The sequence below is a fragment of the Bacillus rossius genome, chromosome 2 (genome assembly GCF_032445375.1).
Source record: "Bacillus rossius redtenbacheri isolate Brsri chromosome 2, Brsri_v3, whole genome shotgun sequence".
Taxonomy (NCBI): Eukaryota; Metazoa; Arthropoda; class Insecta; order Phasmatodea; family Bacillidae; genus Bacillus; species Bacillus rossius.
In genome coordinates this window covers 102,736,281-102,757,188 of record NC_086331.1, presented here as the reverse complement: position 1 = coordinate 102,757,188, position 20,908 = coordinate 102,736,281, and the positions used below count along the sequence as shown (strand labels likewise).

General features: G+C 41.8%; 1 protein-coding gene across 5 annotated transcripts in view; it reads right to left on the bottom strand.

Annotated features, from left to right (window-relative positions):
- The window catches only part of LOC134529529 (E3 ubiquitin-protein ligase Rnf220-like), a 435,620-nt gene that overhangs the window by 48,593 nt on the left and 366,119 nt on the right, over positions 1–20,908 (bottom strand). For all 5 annotated transcript variants that reach the window (XR_010074624.1, XR_010074623.1, XR_010074625.1 and 2 more), the window contains one exon: positions 14,582–14,834. Coding sequence is in view for 2 of the 5 variants with exons in the window: in XM_063363716.1 (XP_063219786.1) it covers positions 14,582–14,834 (253 nt within the window). In the remaining 3 variants the exon portion in view is untranslated. The remainder of the gene's footprint in view (positions 1–14,581; positions 14,835–20,908) is intronic.

Genomic DNA, 20,908 nt, shown 5'->3' with positions numbered 1-20,908 from the left:
TTCCCTTAAAAATAAGATAATTTTTTTTTTGATCATCGTTCACGCCTTTGTGAATTCGTACCTATGGCCCGGCGTGGCATTAGACTCTGGAGTTGGTGAGGAAGGTCAGGAAGCCAGCGCACGCCTAGGATATTAACTTTGGTTTTTTTGGCAAGTCTTTACCTACGAACATCTGAAGAAAGACTAAACCGTTGATTGAGAGTTTAAGAACTTTATTTAAATAAATTTTTTGTACTTCAGTATTATTATTGTAGAATTTTTTATATATTTGTATTGTTTGTCTTGTTTGATTTTTGGTATTAGGGCAGTCAGTAAATTTTGATATTTTATAGTGGCCACGCCTCACGCCCTTATATATTTTTATACTTGTTGTTATCAGTATTTATATTTTTACGATTTTTTAAAGGTTATTGTTAGTATCGCAAATGGGGATAAGATGCTGCCATTATTAACGTCAGCTTTTGTAACTAAGCTTGTATGGTTATGTATAGTAAATTCTATTTTTGCAAGTTTCTATTTTTTAATAACATACGTCCAAATTCTTGCCACTTGTTTGTTTAATGGTTACTCTGCTTTTATATCCTTTGAAGTTTTTGGCCTGACCCCTGGGCAGTGGTGTGGGGAATTTATATTGTTTAGCTTTTTAATATTTATTTTTTCCCTTCGCGCCCAGAGTGAGTCGGGGACGCAACCCCTCTTCCAATTAAGGGGGAAGAAGGGTTACACCTATCTCAGACATTGAAGCAACTCTGTATTATTACCTGCATCATGTAGAAAAATATCTTCCTATACATACGTTTTTAAAATTATTCACGTACGACTAAGCCAAAGTACCTAAATTCAAGCTCGTTAACCTCAAATATTTTTAAAAATTCCCGAGGCTAGAGACAGAAGTTGTCGAATGAGACATGGAGACAGGCACCTGCAAATGATCAATGAAAACTCGCGTGGGAGTGGCAAGCTTGTTGATTGCGTCGACAGTCAGATGTTTGCTCGAGACATGCATACATCACCTCGCTAGCGTTCCAACACATTACACGTAAAACTCCAGTGAAATCGTAATAAAGCTCATGTAAAGTACTCGCTGGAATCAGTTAAAAGTGCTAAACACGGATCCAGAGCAGAAAATCAGCCCTCGAATGTATAACTCGCTACTATAAAAAAAAAATTGTAGTGTATATAACAGATTCAAACCCAATAGCATACTCTTTACTCTGAAAATTATAAGCGGCAAAATATTTTAAATCATGACCCCGGCTAGTATACATTTTTTTCGTGAACCCTAAATTCATGTTAGTAATCAGTACGAATGTGAGAGTAATTCGGACGAATAATCGCTTACCAAGTATCCAGAATCTTACTGTTACAGCCCAGCCAGTGCACCAACTTACTCCGAAGTGTACGCAATTCATTAACATTATTCAATTTTTTAGTATCACCTCCGTAGTGTACAACAATATATGACAGGTTACGATTTAAGACCATAAATTTTCCACAAGGTTGCTAGTTTTATTTCGGGGAGTAATAAATTATTTCTCAGAAATAATAAATGAAGTTCCTATCGAAATTGCTCTAATGTTACGGCATTACCTGTACCTGCACTTTACCAAAATATCTCCCATAAAAATCTTAAGAATGCAGATGGCATACTCAGACTGAAATGATTTTCGCAAAAAACAAAACTGTCTTCAGCATTATTGGTAAACAAAATAATACACACAAACAAGACAAAACAGACATTACAAATCCGACCTAAATTACGTGTCACATGTAGTTTATTACATTAAGATGAACGATGTAGGTTAGGAAAAATAAATAAAAAAAATTCTTTAATTCAATAATTTATTTTAAAATTGTACATTTATACACAATAAAATCTGACATGGTATATATATCATATACATTTTACAGTCCTTGCAACATTCATTTTTATTACAATAAATTATTATATTTCGTTTTAAGAGTGACACAATACAACTAATTCATACAGATCACGATACATCAGATCAGGAGTGTAACACCTTAGAGGACCAGAGATGATGCTAGAAACCCACCTTTACAAAATTTATAATGTTTTTTCATGTAAAATTTTCGTGTAACCTGTACACCGCACTTCTCACACAGAAATTTTACACGGTCAAGATTTCTTCTGCATCCATTATTTTCATGGATGTGTGTACTTCGTAGTCGTTCAAAACGTTTACCACAGTAGCGGCACTGATACAGATATTCATCGCAATTATCATCGCTTCCCCGATGTTCAACTTGCAAATGAACTTTGCTTTTACAATGCCTAATCAAATTACTTCTGTTTGTGAAATGTACACCACATGGGTCACACGGAAATGTCACACGATTAGCGTTTCTTCTACATACATGATTTTCATGTCTTCTTGCATGTTGACGGTATTTAAAACTTTTGGCACAGTAACAGCACCGATGTTCGTTAGTCGTTCTTGAATCACCAGTCATTGAAGTTTCCATCGAGGACGAAACGAAGTTCGTAGATTTTTCCTGTGTAGCCAGCACCACCGCCATTAAAGTCTCTCCTGCTGACGGTATCGCGACTGTTGAAGTCTCCTCTTGTGATGACGTCGTCGTTGCCGACGGGATCTGCACCTTCTCCGCCGTAGCTGACGTCAGGGTTCCCGCAGTCGATGGTACAACATCCATCAAGTTCGTCGTTTTAGATGGTAAAGATGCCATCGAGTTCACAATAACAGGTAATTACGCGTCTTATGCACCAGAAGAATCAAACTAGGTGATCCTTACATCGTCGTCGTCGCCAGTAACAAACTGAGCGACCTGCTGTCTAGGACTCACTTATATACATGCACCGGTTGGAATAATACGCTAGTCAAATCAAGAACCAATTACTATAATACTCGAGTCAATACATCATCCATTGTTATTACTAAAAAAAAATTAGGAATTTCAAGGAATAAAAGTTTAAATTATAGATTTTAACCACCAATCTCTCATCCTACATACACGGTTCATTTAGACTTACTAGAAGGATTAAGAGTCTCTGAACAATGGAACTTTCAGAAACCAAACATAGTTTTAACTACTCAAATTTAAATTTTATTATGTACAGCTACACATAACCTCCAACTGACTCCAAATGTCTACAACACATTTCTAAAATATATTATCCGATACCGGGCTAGGTCCAAAGTCAATTATTTTTGTACCTCTCATCTGCAGTTCAGGGGTCATTCAGTGTTGATATAGCTACAGACAAGACATGCCCAGTACCATACATCTTCAAAGCCTTCAGAGTCGATCCTTGTTAAGCCTTATGACAAAAGTCTCCGAAACAAGAGTCCTACTCTATAAGTTTATTAGACATTTATATGCTTGTCATAGCACACATCGATAAATATCTTCGTAAATAACCCAAAATATTATCAGACCACAAATTCGATTTATGCACATACAGTAGGACACCAACATATCCATCCACGCAAGTCCATTCTACATTAAGTTCCTCACTTATTTTCATCAGTCTACTCGGCTACACTCAGCACACAAAAACTAAATGAAGTCAATTAACAACCTAGTATTTATATACATCCAGTCATTTAACAGCATACCGATGGCTAGTTAAAAAGGATTGACAGTGATCATGTTAGCAAAGTTTAAATTAATATAGGACCAGGGACCCATTGAACCTTCAGAACCAAGCTACACATACTCAGTGATGGATGCAAGTTAATTCTACACTCATTTGCCATCACTCATATTACATCATAGACACTTGAGTCAACACTCATTTTCCATCAATAACATGCAATCAAATGCAAATTAATGATCATCGTCACTCAATTGGACACTCATTTTACATCATTAACATGCAATCAAATGGAAATTAACGATCATCGTCACTCAATTCGACACTCATTTTCCATCACCAACACTCAATGCTACACTCATTTTCCATAATCGACACTCAATTTGACACTCATTTTCCATAATCGACTCTCTATTCGACACTCATTTTCCATAATCGAAACACATTTTCCATCATCGACACGCAATTCAACACTCATTTTCCATCACCGACACACAATTCAACACTCATTTCCCATCATCGAAACTCAATTCGTCACTCATTTTCCGTCATCGACACTCAATTCAACACTCATTTTCCGTCATCGACACTCAATTCTACATACTCTTTCCAACTTAGACACTCATTTTCCTTCATCTACATAAAATAAAATGTAAACTTTCCAACAACCACACACACACACACATAGATATATATTAAAATAGTCATCCTCAACTCAATTCTTTAATGTAGAAAACACATGAACTTTACTAGGGTATGAATAACGATACATTTTTAATATCAATTTTTAAAATTATATTTAAATCAAAAATACATAAGTATAAAAATTCGTCAGTCAATACACATTAATAACATATTCTATATACCCAGAAATTCTAAGTTCATCAAGATTAGTTCACGTTTCTTTGATAACTGATAAAATTTCGTCATCTTGCGAAACAAGTAAAAGTCGCAACTTGTTCACCATCACGTTCGAGTCTTTCCACGAAATATAATCAATTTCACATGTTGCCACCATCTTCTTCGAGTGTTTGCTGTACATATTCTGAATGTCGTTGTAATAATTAATACGTTAATTCACATCACCATCATCGGTGCTGTCCACATCTTTGTCAAACACACTGACATCTACATCTTTATTTTCCCAGGATTTCGAATATTTTGACAGAGTACCACCATTGACAGCAAGCTTACTTGCTAATTGTCAAAAAAAAAAAAAATTCTAAAGTCCGTAGAAGACTAATATAAGACGACTTGTCACTTTTTCTGGAGATGATACTTTCATTATCTTCTACCGTACTTATATCTTCAACACTGTTTAAGCTATTTCCTTTCTCAAGACCTAGAGAGATTTTAACACATTCGCTTTTAAGTCTAGGTAGATCAATTTCATTGTAAGACGTAATGTCTCCGAGCATACCGTCTCCATCTATGTACTTTATCTCCTGCGCGAGCTTGGCTTGACAAGTTTTATCGTGTCTTTTTAAATTCTCTCTTCGTGTCAACAGCCTACCACACTTGCCGCAACTTAGTATTTGTTCGAATGGGCTTTTAACTCAATTGTTCTTTCCATGTCTACGAGAATTATAGCTTTTATCGAAGTATTTGCTACAGTATGTACAATGTCCTTCAGATCGAGATTGATATTTGAGTATCGTACCTTCAATAGACTGTACGTACTACATAATTGTTGAATAGCGACGAAAAGTATTTTTTAGATACTTCGTATTTTTATGTATGAGCATTCGTCAATTATTAGCGTCCATACATTTTTTTTTTCATCTTGAAAAAAATCATGCCCAAGTAGTTTTACTGCCCACCTTCATATATCCTCATGCGATGTGTTGTAAAAGCAACCGATGTTGGGCGTAGGTTGTGGAATGCTCACTTACGAACAGTTTAAAAGGTGTGCTTCCCTGGATCTCAAAAGGAAGAACATTGTCCTTATTTAAAAATTAGTGAATAATATCAAGAACTAGCGAGAATCTCAAGATAATCTATTCACATATTAGCATCCAGCATGTATCAGTTGTCTGTATAAGCAGTCAATGTTTTGTGTGGGATGCAGGATCGCAACAGAAGGAGGGCTTCGCTAGAACTCAAGGGGAAGGGAAATCTTCGTGTGTGATAGAGTTTCTCAGATGTTTCATGACGTAGTAATCTTCTGATTAATGATCTTTTGTTTTTGTCTGACTTCCACCTGATAAAAAAAAATTTAAGTACTGATATGTTAATAAGAATTCGGAAATTTATACGAAACTCTGAATAAAATTACCTGTCATAGTCACCAAGGACAATGCAGTTTGTCTTACATGTTAATGCTTCTCAGCTGTCTCATAGCATATTATTTGTCTGAGCAACGTTTTTTTTTAATCCACCTAATAAAAAAAATATTGTAAGTGCTAATTTATTAGCAGGATTTCACTAATTAAATGTAACTTTGAATAAAATGACATGGCGCATTTAGTAAAAAATCATTCATGCAGAGATCGATTACTCACAAATAATCAGGTGCTCTCGGAGAAAACCATCAGATGTCTAGTCAGGAATAATCAAAAGCATTTAGAGAAAACCACCATAATATTGACAAGAATTATCAGAAGCACACGGAAAAGACCATCATAATATTGACAAGAATAATCAGGAAGCACACGGGGAAAACCTCCATAATATTGACAAGGATAATCAGAAGCACATGGAGAAAACCACCATAATATTGACAAGAATAATCAGAAGCACACGGAGAAAACCACCACCCGTTTTCTTTGATATCATAAAATTAGAGGAAAAAAAAATTTAAAAATAAAAAAAAATTAATAAAAAATTTAAAATAAAAACAAAAATATATAAATATATTCTGCTAGCTTGTGAAGCTTATTCCTTGAAATTCCTAATTTTTTTTAGTAATAACAATGAATGATGTATTGACTCGAGTATTATAGTAATTGGTTCTTGATTTGACTAGCGTATTATTCCAACCGGTGCATGTATATAAACGAGTCCTAGACAGCAGGTCGCTCTGTTTGTTACTGGCGACGACGACGGTGTAAGGATCACCTAGTTTGATTCTTATGGTGCATAAGACGCGTAATTACCTGTTCTTGTGAACTCGATGGCATCTTTACCATCTAAAACGATGAACTTGATGGATGTTGTACCATCGACTACGGGAACCCTGACGTCAGCTACGGCGGAGAAGGTGCAGATCCCGTCGGCAACGACGACGTCATCACAAGAGGAGACTTCAACAGTCGCGATACCGTCAGCAGGAGAGACATTAATGGCGGTGGTGCTGGCTACACAGGAAAAATCTACGAACTTCGTTTCGTCCTCGATGGAAACTTCAATGACTGGTGATTCAAGAACGACTAACGAACATCGGTGCTGTTACTGTGCCAAGAGTTTTAAATACCGTCAACATGCAAGAAGACATGAAAATCATGTATGTAGAAGAAACGCTAATCGTGTGACATTTCCGTGTGACCCATGTGGTGTACATTTCACAAACAGAAGTAATTTGATTAGGCATTGTAAAAGCAAAGTTCATTTGCAAGTTGAACATCGGGGAAGCGATGATAATTGCGATGAATATCTGTATCAGTGCCGCTACTGTGGTAAACGTTTTGAACGACTACGAAGTACACACATCCATGAAAATAATGGATGCAGAAGAAATCTTGACCGTGTAAAATTTCTGTGTGAGAAGTGCGGTGTACAGGTTACACGAAAATTTTACTTGAAAAAACATTATAAATTTTGTAAAGGTGGGTTTCTAGCATCATCTCTGGGCCTCTAAGGTGTTACACTCCTGATCTGATGTATCGTGATCGGTATGAATTAGTTGTATTTTGTCAATCTTAAAACGAAATATAATAATTTATTGTAATAAAAATGAATGTTGCAAGGACTGTAAAATGTATATGATATATATACCATGTCAGATTTTATTGTGTATAAATGTACAATTTAAAAATAAATTATTGAATTAAAGATTTTTTTTAATTTTTTTTTCCTAACCTACATCGTTTATCTTAATGTAATAAACTACATGTGACACGTAATTTAGGTCGGATTTGTAATGTCCGTTTTGTCTTGTTTGTGTGCATTATTTTGTTTACCAATAATGCTAACAACAGTTTTGTTTTTTGCGAAAATTATTTCAGTCTGAGTATGCCATCTGCATTCTTAAGATTTTTATGGGAGATGTTTTGGTAAAGTGCAGGTACAGGTAATGCCGTAACATTAGAGCAATTTCGATAGGAACTTCATTTATTATTTCTGAGAAATAATTTATTACTCCCCAAAATAAAACTAACAGCCTTGTGGAAAATTTATGGTCTTAAATCGTAACCTGTCATATATTGTTGTACACTACGGAGGTGATATTAAAAAATTGAATAATGTTAATGAATTGCGTACACTTCGGAGTAAGTTGGTGCACTGGCTGGGCTGTAACAGTAAGATTCTGGATACTTGGTAAGCGATTATTCGTCCGAATTACTCTCACATTCGTACTGATTACTAACATGAATTTAGGGTTCACGAAAAAAATGTATACTAGCCGGGGTCATGATTTAAAATATTTTGCCGCTTATAATTTTCAGAGTAAGGAGTATGCTATTGGATTTGAATCTGTTATATACACTACAAATTTTTTTTTTATAGTAGCGAGTTATACATTCGAGGGCTGATTTTCTGCTCTGGATCCGTGTTTAGCACTTTTAACTGATTCCAGCGAGTACTTTACATGAGCTTTATTACGATTTCACTGGAGTTTTACGTGTAATGTGTTGGAACGCTAGCGAGGTGATGTATGCATGTTTCGAGCAAACATCTGACTGTCGACGCAATCAACAAGCTTGCCACTCCCACGCGAGTTTTCATTGATCATTTGCAGGTGCCTGTCTCCATGTCTCATTCGACAACTTCTGTCTCTAGCCTCGAGAATTTTTAAAAATATTTGAGTTTAACAAGCTTGAATTTAGGTACTTTGGCTTAGTCGTACGTGAATAATTTTAAAAACGTATGTATAGGAAGATATTTTTCTACATGATGCAGGTAATAATACAGAGTTGCTTCAATGTCTGAGATAGGTATCGACCACATGGTTCTTACCCTATGGGTGACTGGTACTTGTGGCGTGTACTATCTCCACTAACCCTCTTTTACTATGTAATATAGATGGGACATGGTTGTTTTCAGAGATGATGGTTAAAATATCTTGGGTAAAGAGTCCTTTGTAGAAATAACTAGGTGTGGTAATTATTTTAGTCGAAGTGATAATTTAGTAAAACACGTAAAATTAACGTGATGATTTTTTTTTCTATTGTGTAAACAAATTATTGATAAGATGGATTTGTATGTAGAACTGGTAGTATACCACATCTCTTGAAGAACACTGCATGTTATATAATGAAAGACTTTTGGGTTCAAGAAGCTATACTATAGGTGGAAAGGATGAAGTGGTTCCTATGATTAAATGAAAGGAACTTTGATGATTTTTGTTCTATATAATTAAATAATTTAATTGAGTTTGGAATGTTTGGATGATGTGATAAATAATAAAACTGCTCACACTAGCTTTTACAGAAAATGAGAATGGAGCTAACCATGTCTCGAAAACATTAGAGAATATTGTGAAGCTCACAAGATCATAGATTGTGGTAAATCTCTGACAACTAAATGAGGAAACTATATCATAAAATGTGTGATATTGATGCAGCTCCTGGTATTATAACTGGTCACTACGGTGATGATGACTTTGCGTCTGTGATAGTGAAACGAACGCGGAGATTTTAAGACTATTAATAACATATATGTACAGAAGATGGGAGCCGTAGCATGACAGACCAATTGTTCATCGAGAGTCAATCCAAATGATGGTATAATAGGCTAAATCTTCTACTTGGTTCGCGAAATGATGATAATTTATACGTCCTCAAAGAAACATGAACTAAGAAATGTGGGGTTTATAGAATAAAACCTACTTTTTATTGATCTGATGAATATTGTTGGGAATACATAATTATACAATTTACTATGAGTTTTATTAAATACCATTCTTACATATGTACTTTCAAGCTCTTGACGCATACTGTGTACATAAAGTATATAAAATATTTACGTACCTGGTTTTTTGATTAACGTGTATATTTTGAATTTTTTAAATTTGATTTTGTTAAAGAAAAATGACTGAAATGATGCTTGTTATAAACTATAAGTCCTTCTATAACTGATGTGATTTATAATGCTGGGAAATTTTGAAGATCGTATGAGCAATAGGATGTAAATATGATGTGTCATTGGCTTGATACTTCGCTTGAATGAAATTTAAATGATACCTTGAGATGAAAGCTGCAAGTGCGTGCATTGCGTGTCCATTTAATTTGTCGAATTTTCTTCCAAAAGTGTTACCTTATTTTGGTGTGCTTCTTCTTTCAATGATGTTTTGACTCGAGTATTATAGTAATTGGTTCTTGATTTGACTAGCGTATTATTCCAACCGGTACATGTATATAAGCGAGTCCTAGACAGCAGGTTGCTCAGTTTGTTACTGACGTCTCCAGTGTAAGGATCACCTAGTTTGATTCTTCTAGTGCATAAGACGCGTAATTACCTGTTCTTGTGAACTCGATGGCATCTTTACCATCTAAAACGACGAACTTGATGGATGTTGTACCATCGACTACGGGAACCCTGACGTCAGCAATGTCGGAGAAGGTGCAGATCCCGTCGGCAACGACGACGTCATCACAAGAGGAGACTTCAACAGTCGCGATACCGTCAGCAGGAGAGACATTAATGCCGGTGGTGCTGGCTGCACAGGAAAACTCTACGAACTTCGTTTCGTCCTCGATGGAAACTTCAATGGCTGGTGATTCAAGAACGACTAACGAACATCGATGCTGTTACTGCGACAAGATTTTCTCAAACAACAGCAATACTCGACGACACGAAAAGCGAGAATGTGTCAAGAATCCTCCTCGCAAAATGTTTAGCTGTAACAAATGTCGTAAGCAAATTGCAAGGCAAGATAAGTTGAAAAGACACCTGAAGACATGTAGAGGTCCTGCTGTGCGGCAGAAAGTAAAGGTTTCTATACAACAATGATGCATCGATGTGCATAAGAGTATGCCTGGAGATGGCGCAACTGCTGCAACAACATCATCTGGTTCGGGTCTGAAAGGATCGTCTTCATCACCACTGTATCCTTGCAGCTACTGTGATATGTCGTTCGCATTTTCTCATGATGCACGGAGATATGAGCGGAGTAAATGCAAAAAGAATCCTTCTCGTATAAAGTTTCGCTGCGATGTGTGTCATGGTTGGTTTACACGTATTGACAGTTTGCGACGACATGTGAAAAAATGTAAAGGTGAAGTCCGTGTGTATACTGAAGAACTACCTGTAGAAATTTCCACTCCTCGCTTTATATTGGACACTCGTAAGCGTACAAGCAAGAAAACCGATGTGCAGCAACCGATTGGTATGGCGTCTGAACATGAAAATAAACATAAGACTGTGTTCGGCGCATTACAAGTGAATGATAATGGGTTATACTTGGTGCAGTCTGCATTTCGTGGAACATTGAAATACTACTATTATCTAAATACGTTAGGTGAGTCGAAAGACATTTGTAATTTTCTTGACGATATCAGACAGAACATAATCAATCAGCTTACTGATGACGTAGCAACAAACGGTCCATGAAAATATAACTTGTGGTTGGACTGTATATATGGAAAGCCGTATCCATTCGATGACGAAGTGAAGAAGTGTGCATTCAAGACATCGGCTGCAGTAATTTACAGTTCTAACGATGTGAAGCAAACTGTTAAAAACGGTATCCAGAAACTCTGTCAAGAAGAGGAGGACTATGTCTGTAAAGGTTCTGGCTGGACACTTTCTAGTGTAAGCAGATTGGAGCTAAGAATTAGTCATTTCACGCCTATGCGGACCTAAATGTTTATAAGATTGCCGGCTTTCGCAAGTGATCCTGTAGTAAAGTAGAAATCATGTAATAAAGTTTATTTTGTGAAAGAACTTGTGTTGATTTATTTCTCGAACCTGTCACTATTATGTTAAATTGTTCTTATATTTAATTTTTTATCAACTAGGATCGTACCAAGGACCTAAGTCGACCTAATTTATCAGTTTATTGATGGTAAATTTATTTAATGAATTTTGGTATTATACCTTATTTTGTGCGTTAGTTATTTTGTATTTTCAAGATGACATCCAAATTTTAAGATGTCGGGCACCTCAGTAATAATAAATGATTACGTACTCTAGCGGGTTAGAATAAAACTAGCATGAAGGTAATGTTGGTAATGATGGTAAGACTAGTACACACAAGATGGTGGCCACCAGCAGACGAAAACAAGATGGTGGCAATGAGCACTAGCAGGTGGTAGCTCCTGGTAGCATGTACTGAACATAAAATGTCGGATCCATGATGGTCGACAAGGACAAGGTCAAATTTCAAGGTCAAGGTCAAATTTCAAGGTCAAAGTTCAAGGTCACAGTCAAAGTTCAATGCCAACAGTCGAGATTAAAGGTATGGTGAACAGAAAATTATTCTAACATGTCGCCTGCACACTCTATCAGACGAAAACAAGATGATAGTCTCCAGTGGATGAAGCCAAGATGGTGGACATGACGTCATATCGGTTTACGATATATACCTTGTTACTGATGGTAAGTTAGTCTTTAGGTAGCTTTCGTGGAGGAAGGATCTGATGTTTCTTTTTCTTTTTGCCCTCACCGGTTTCGAACCAAGGACAGGAATCGATATAATCAATCCGTTTTCTAATAAGTTAATTTTTTATAAATTAAAAAAAATAAATTTCATTAAAATCGGATAATAAATAAAAAAGTTAAAGATGGCGACCATAACAAAATGAGCAATGATCTAGAATCCAATATGGCCGCCAAGGTCACGATCGAAGCTCCCCACAGCATGCGGCTTAGAGCGGCTTGACCATGGGGAATTTAAGCCACTATGGGGAACATTTCTAGTTTTTTTAAATTTTTTATTAAATTTTTATTATTTGAATTTTTTTATAATTTTTAAAAAAATTTCCGAATTTCTAGCATAAAAATTACGGATTTTCAAGATGGCGGTCATGACGTCATACTAGGTGAAGATATATATACTTTGACATAATAGGTGGGGGTCATTCTGCTAGCACCCACCACGGGGGAAGGATCGGTCGCCATTTTTATTTTTTTGCCCTCACCAGGTTCGAACCGAGGACTCCGAGCTCCGTGTCGTTAATTTATGTTTTTTTTAAGTAATTTATTAAAATTTTATTATTTAATATTTTTTTTAATTTTTTAATTTTTTTTCATTAAAATCGGATAATAAATAAAAAAGTTAAAGATGGCGACCGTAACGGAAATTGCAACGGTGACGTCATCATCCAATATGGCGGAAAACACATCGCCGGAATTTTTGAGAACACACAATTACGTCATCCAAAATGGCGGATCCAAAATGGCCGCCGGGGTCACGGTCAAAGGTCAAGGGCACAACCATCCAATATGGCCGCCGTGACGTCACAATCCAAGATGGCGGACCGGCTCGTCGCTCCTCTCCCAGGACCCAGTTTCAGGACCGGCCAATATATACTACTAATAGTCTCCTTCAATTTCAACATGAATGAAGAGACTAATTTCGACATAAGTTTAGTTTGCCTGGTTGAAAGCAAACCAATTTTATTTGATAAAACCCTGGTAGGGTTCACAAATGAAGAAGCCAAGAAAAATGCGTGGCAAGCGATCGTTGATGCCTTGTGTGAACAAGGATTTCATATCAACTGTAAATATTCTGTAAATGAATAGAATTACCTTGCAAGCGTCATATATTTTAATTCAGTGTTTCACATTATTTTTATGCTAGTTTACCTTAATGGCGCCAAAACGACATATTTTCATTTAGTGTTGTTTACATTTTTTAGTTATATAGTTACGATTTTTATAGCATTTTAGAACTACCAACACGAAAGTCCCATGCAATAGACTGGCAAGTGACTACATGGGCCAGTTATTTTAGTGTCAGTGCCAGCTTCAGTGGAGGAGACAAGGGCGTGCGCCTGGTGTTCTTTTTTGTCAAGGACGGGGATTAATAATTTTAGCAGCTTTTCAAACTGGCAACACTTCATTCGCGTAAATTAAAAAAAAAAAACTGTTCGTGATCTTCATTACGAAGGTATGTAAACTGTTGAAAACAACCTTTTTCCCGACGACATTTGTTTAGAGGACGCACCCACCACCGACGCCGTCGTTCATTGCGAACATTTTGATCAATATAACACGAAATTATTGATAACAAATGTAAATAATGTAGTAGTGAATCGAGTATCAAATTCTTTTCCTTTTCATCCATCCTCACATAGCGCGCGCAACATAAATAATATCAGCTGTTTTCCTCTGACAAGGCTACCAATAGATGTACACAATTTTTCCTTCGCTGCACTTCCTTTAACTTTCGGAAATATTTTGTATAAACTTCCGATTTCTCTGTGCGTGTGTTATTTAATTGTAGGTTGAAGTTCTGTGCTGTGCGTGTGCCGTGTGCGAGTGCGTGTGCTATTTACTGTGCTAAATCATTTGTAGGCTAGCCTTAAATTAATTTAGTAAATTATAGCACAGGCTTCCAACTGTTTTGTCAGTGCAGCCGCCATTTTGAAATCCCTTGACCTTTTATCTAAGCCCCAAGAACGATTTTCAATTACCATAATGGTAACCATACTGGACTAAACAATCTATAATTCTACTACTAATTCCACGGAAGGAATTTTTCTGTGCTTTCTATGTTTTTAATCATTTGACATCGGCTGATTTTGGCTTGTTTCCTGTGTTTAAATATTAATATTTTTTTGTAAGTTATTTGGGTCTCTTATGACGTCCAGGAAGCCATCTTAAACGAAGCTGAAATGTTAGTTGGCAAAACACCGGTATTCCAAAACCACTCCTTCAGCTGTGGCACCCAGGCGAGGCACTCACCATACAAATGAGGCACTTGAACTTGTGGTCGCTGGACGCGCGCGACTCCAGCTCCAGCTCGCGGATGCGCAGTTTGAGCGCCTCCAGGACGCGGCTGTCGGCCGCAGAGTCGGCGGGGGCGCTGCGGTCGCCCGCCGCCGCCGCCCCCGCCCCCGCCCCCGCGCCACCCGTCGACGAGGGCTCCTCCTGCTCCTTGGCGTCGGAGTCCAGGTCAAGGTCGCGGCCGCCGGGCGACGGCCTGTTGCCGTCCGGGCTGCGGCATAACAACACACACCTCGTCAACATCACACAGGCGTGTCTGCTTCACTGGGCGAGTACGAGACCGACCAGCAACCTTGGGCTGAAGGTTGCGTGTCTGCTTCACTGGGCGAGTCCGAGACCGACCAGCAACCTTCCGCTGAAGGTTGCGTGTCTGCTTCACTGGGCGAGTCCGAGACCGACCAGCAACCTTGGGCTGAAGGTTGCGTGTCTGCTTCACTGGGCGAGTCCGAGACTGACCAGCAACCTTCGGCTGAAGGTTGCGTGTCTGCGTTACTGGGCGAGTCTGAGACCGACCAGCAACCTTGGGCTGAAGGTTGCGTGTCTGCTTCACTGGGCGAGTCCGAGACCGACCAGCAACCTTCGGCTGAAGGTTGCGTGTCTGCTTCACTGGGCGAGTCCGAGACCGACCAGCAACCTTGGGCTGAAGGTTGCGTGTCTGCTTCACTGGGCGAGTCCGAGACCGACCAGCAACCTTCGGCTGAAGGTTGCGTGTCTGCTTCACTGGGCGAGTCCGAGACCGACCAGCAACCTTCGGCTGAAGGTTGCGTGTCTGCTTCACTGGGCGAGTCCGAGACCGACCAGCAACCTTCGGCTGAAGGTTGCGTGTCTGCTTCACTGGGCGAGTCCGAGACCGACCAGCAACCTTGGGCTGAAGGTTGCGTGTCTGCTTCACTGGGCGAGTCCGAGACCGACCAGCAACCTTCGGCTGAAGGTTGCGTGTCTGCTTCACTGGGCGAGTCCGAGACCGACCTGCAACCTTCGGCTGAAGGCTCGTCACGACAAACATCTAAGCAACGGATGGTCTGAAGTGCTTCCCGAGGCTGGCACATGTCTTGGAAGTTGGTGCTGCGCAACATTCTTTTTTATTGTATACAATAAAGTATTTAAGATGGAACACTCCCAATTATTTCAATGAAATAATTTTGCTGCAGTGAAGATTTTCGTGGTGGTTGTAGAACACCATTCAATTAAACATCTTCTCTATTATTTACAATAAAAATGTTGTTCTTTGTCGTGATGAACCTGCAACCGAACTTCGTCGGTTGAATTCAGAATCAACCTGTATAGGTTCCGTTTATGGTTCATAAAAGACAGAAAACGAACTTGTCCTAAGTGATATTTACCATAACATTATCTACGAGCCAACACATTTTATCTCAAGAAATTTCTTCGTAGTTCCACTACACTGGTTGAGACCGAATTCGACCAACAAACATCGGCTGCACATTCACCACGAAATAATGAGTTCACAAAATATACATAACCTAAAATCGAAAGCTGGTTTCTGTTGGAGTAAACAACTTTTTTAACTGAAAATAATGGGGAAATTATCTAAGATGTAAAACTGAGCGTCTAGATACTGTTTGATTTAACAGAGGCCTACAACCACCGCACAACTAAACGCTGTCGTAAAAAGATTTCTTTGCTTAATTAAAAACATTTTATACTATTTTTAATAAAAAAGCTGTTATATTTTAATCTTCAAAGGCGTATCTATAACAGTCTTTGGAAGCACTTAAGACACTCATTAGAAATAGGTTTTTAACTTTTTTTTTTTTTTTTTTTTCCGTGATGAACATGTAGTCAAAGTTTGTCAGTAGAATTCTGTCTCACTTTGTAAAAGCATTCAATTGAGTGGCCTGTAACAAATATTTTGGTCAGACATGTTCTACTGGTATCTGCTATTACGCTATTAGTAAGAAAAAATTCATTTAAAAAATTGCTTTCTAACTTGCTGCGTTGTGCGTTGTGATCACTACCTAGAAGTTAATCTTAAAAATTTCCGCAGCTGATATCACACACGAAATTGCTTCTATAATTAAATTTTCGAAAATTTATTTCTTTATAAAAAAAGCTGCAATTGGCGAAAAACGAAACAAAAACTATGGCGACTAAGCTGAGGCATCGTAAAAACACATTATTAATAAATTTCAAAACTTAAAATCCAGAAAAAAAATGAGTGGCGCCACGCGAGTTAGAAGTGAAACTACATAGATAGAGGAACACAAAACTTGTAGGTGTAGGTTACACTAATATTTATAACCAGAGGCTAAAATCTGTAGGATTCTCAGAGATATAACACGGTATAACGTTCATTATGTTCATTTTACAGTCACGATGTTGCAAGCACAAGCCGGGCCCCCTCGGAGAGGGGCTTTTTGATTCCACGGGGGCCTGCCCCCTTGGCCCCCACGGGGTATATGCCCATGATTATAACAGTTGTATAAGTGTGCAAGTATACAAACGTATAGGCGAGTGTACAGGTACGTGAGCGTATAAGAATTTGAGCAAGCATTATAAAGTGCAAAATGCCATCGAGCGCTGATGCTGCCATTTGTGTTTTCGGGAAGTAAGACTGAGAACTAATAAAAACCACAATGGAGGTTCACAATTGTAAAAACATGGCAACGAAAAAACCGGCAATATTACAGTTGTCTGACTCTACTTAATTCGTTTTGAACGATACCTTATTCTTTGCCTCGCTTTTACGCTGCACTCTGATTACGTTATTTCCTTCACCTACCTTACTGGGTGTAAAGAGGTTTCACTTAAAAAAAAAGTTTACAGATATATGTCCGTAATATTTCAGAACCATTGCAATGTTGCATTTCTGAAATGTTTCTGAAACTTCGTGTGGAGAATGTTTTAAGGCCTGTCCACACTCATTGCGTTCGTTCTTGTGCTCATTGGACCGTTGGTAAACTAGCCAGGCTTTTACTTGAACTCGATTACACTTCATCAACACTTTTCCAGTTGCTCGCCATGCTTCTGCGTGTGAGCTTTGAATATATCTACTGTATAGAAGTCGCCAGCCCAGGTTAAAATTTCTAATACGGTTTGAGGTAGTTGGTTAATTCACCGCCGCAATCGCCACCATCTCTAGGGCATCGACTTGTGGTGGTCCCTAGCGGACAAGTGTCGAACTCTTCAAACACCCCTTCCCCCTCCCGTTGAACGACCTTGAGCTGCAGTGAATGATTGGTGGGGGGTGCGGGGAATGACAGCGGGCGACAGAGCTGCGCTCTAACGTGTAAATAACAACCTAAGACGATACAGGGCGTTACGGCAGCGCCCTGCAGCGGTGAAGTTCCCAAGCTGCTCATCATACGCTCCTGAAAAACGTAGAGTAAATCCTATCCACTCGCGACTTCTATACAGTATATATATTCAAAGGTGTGAGTACGTACTGCGTCCACTACTCGGGCGACTCGCCACCAGTGCCTGTGGATAACGCTACTTTTCCTGCTTGTCTCGCGTCCACACGACTGGCGAGCCAGGCGAGTCGCACGAGCACACGTGTTGCAACTGACCTCGGCTTGTCTCGCGTCCACACGACTGGCGAGCCGGGCGAGTCGCACGAGCACACGTGTTGCAACTGACCTCGGCTTGTCTCGCGTCCACACGACTGGCGAGCCAGGCGAGTCGCACGAGCACACGTGTTGCAACTGACCTCGGCTTGTCTCGCGTCCACACGACTGGCGAGCCGGGCGAGTCGCACGAGCACACGTGTTGCAACTGACCTCGGCTTGTCTCGCGTCCACACGACTGGCGAGCCAGGCGAGTCGCACGAGCACACGTGTTGCAACTGACCTCGGCTTGTCTCGCGTCCACACGACTGGCGAGCCAGGCGAGTCGCACGAGCACACGTGTTGCAACTGACCTCGGCTTGTCTCGCGTCCACACGACTGGCGAGCCAGGCGAGTCGCACGAGCACACGTGTTGCAACTGACCTCGGCTTGTCTCGCGTCCACACGACTGGCGAGCCGGGCGAGTCGCACGAGCACACGTGTTGCAACTGACCTCGGCTTGTCTCGCGTCCACACGACTGGCGAGCCAGGCGAGTCGCACGAGCACACGTGTTGCAACTGACCTCGGCTTGTCTCGCGTCCACACGACTGGCGAGCCAGGCGAGTCGCACGAGCACACGTGTTGCAACTGACCTCGGCTTGTCTCGCGTCCACACGACTGGCGAGCCAGGCGAGTCGCACGAGCACACGTGTTGCAACTGACCTCGGCTTGTCTCGCGTCCACACGACTGGCGAGCCGGGCGAGTCGCACGAGCACACGTGTTGCAACTGACCTCGGCTTGTCTCGCGTCCACACGACTGGCGAGCCGGGCGAGTCGCACGAGCACACGTGTTGCAACTGACCTCGGCTTGTCTCGCGTCCACACGACTGGCGAGCCAGGCGAGTCGCACGAGCACACGTGTTGCAACTGACCTCGGCTTGTCTCGCGTCCACACGACTGGCGAGCCGGGCGAGTCGCACGAGCACACGTGTTGCAACTGACCTCGGCTTGTCTCGCGTCCACACGACTGGCGAGCCAGGCGAGTCGCACGAGCACACGTGTTGCAACTGACCTCGGCTTGTCTCGCGTCCACACGACTGGCGAGCCGGGCGAGTCGCACGAGCACACGTGTTGCAACTGACCTCGGCTTGTCTCGCGTCCACACGACTGGCGAGCCAGGCGAGTCGCACGAGCACACGTGTTGCAACTGACCTCGGCTTGTCTCGCGTCCACACGACTGGCGAGCCAGGCGAGTCGCACGAGCACACGTGTTGCAACTGACCTCGGCTTGTCTCGCGTCCACACGACTGGCGAGCCAGGCGAGTCGCACGAGCACACGTGTTGCAACTGACCTCGGCTTGTCTCGCGTCCACACGACTGGCGAGCCAGGCGAGTCGCACGAGCACACGTGTTGCAACTGACCTCGGCTTGTCTCGCGTCCACACGACTGGCGAGCCAGGCGAGTCGCACGAGCACACGTGTTGCAACTGACCTCGGCTTGTCTCGCGTCCACACGACTGGCGAGCCAGGCGAGTCGCACGAGCACACGTGTTGCAACTGACCTCGGCTTGTCTCGCGTCCACACGACTGGCGAGCCAGGCGAGTCGCACGAGCACACGTGTTGCAACTGACCTCGGCTTGTCTCGCGTCCACACGACTGGCGAGCCAGGCGAGTCGCACGAGCACACGTGTTGCAACTGACCTCGGCTTGTCTCGCGTCCACACGACTGGCGAGCCGGGCGAGTCGCACGAGCACACGTGTTGCAACTGACCTCGGCTTGTCTCGCGTCCACACGACTGGCGAGCCAGGCGAGTCGCACGAGCACACGTGTTGCAACTGACCTCGGCTTGTCTCGCGTCCACACGACTGGCGAGCCGGGCGAGTCGCACGAGCACACGTGTTGCAACTGACCTCGGCTTGTCTCGCGTCCACACGACTGGCGAGCCAGGCGAGTCGCACGAGCACACGTGTTGCAACTGACCTCGGCTTGTCTCGCGTCCACACGACTGGCGAGCCGGGCGAGTCGCACGAGCACACGTGTTGCAACTGACCTCGGCTTGTCTCGCGTCCACACGACTGGCGAGCCAGGCGAGTCGCACGAGCACACGTGTTGCAACTGACCTCGGCTTGTCTCGCGTCCACACGACTGGCGAGCCGGGCGAGTCGCACGAGCACACGTGTTGCAACTGACCTCGGCTTGTCTCGCGTCCACACGACTGGCGAGCCAGGCGAGTCGCACGAGCACACGTGTTGCAACTGACCTCGGCTTGTCTCGCGTCCACACGACTGGCGAGCCAGGCGAGTCGCACGAGCACACGTGTTGCAACTGACCTCGGCTTGTCTCGCGTCCACACGACTGGCGAGCCAGGCGAGTCGCACGAGCACACGTGTTGCAACTGACCTCGGCTTGTCTCGCGTCCACACGACTGGCGAGCCAGGCGAGTCGCACGAGCACACGTGTTGCAACTGACCTCGGCTTGTCTCGCGTCCACACGACTGGCGAGCCAGGCGAGTCGCACGAGCACACGTGTTGCAACTGACCTCGGCTTGTCTCGCGTCCACACGACTGGCGAGCCAGGCGAGTCGCACGAGCACACGTGTTGCAACTGACCTCGGCTTGTCTCGCGTCCACACGACTGGCGAGCCAGGCGAGTCGCACGAGCACACGTGTTGCAACTGACCTCGGCTTGTCTCGCGTCCACACGACTGGCGAGCCAGGCGAGTCGCACGAGCACACGTGTTGCAACTGACCTCGGCTTGTCTCGCGTCCACACGA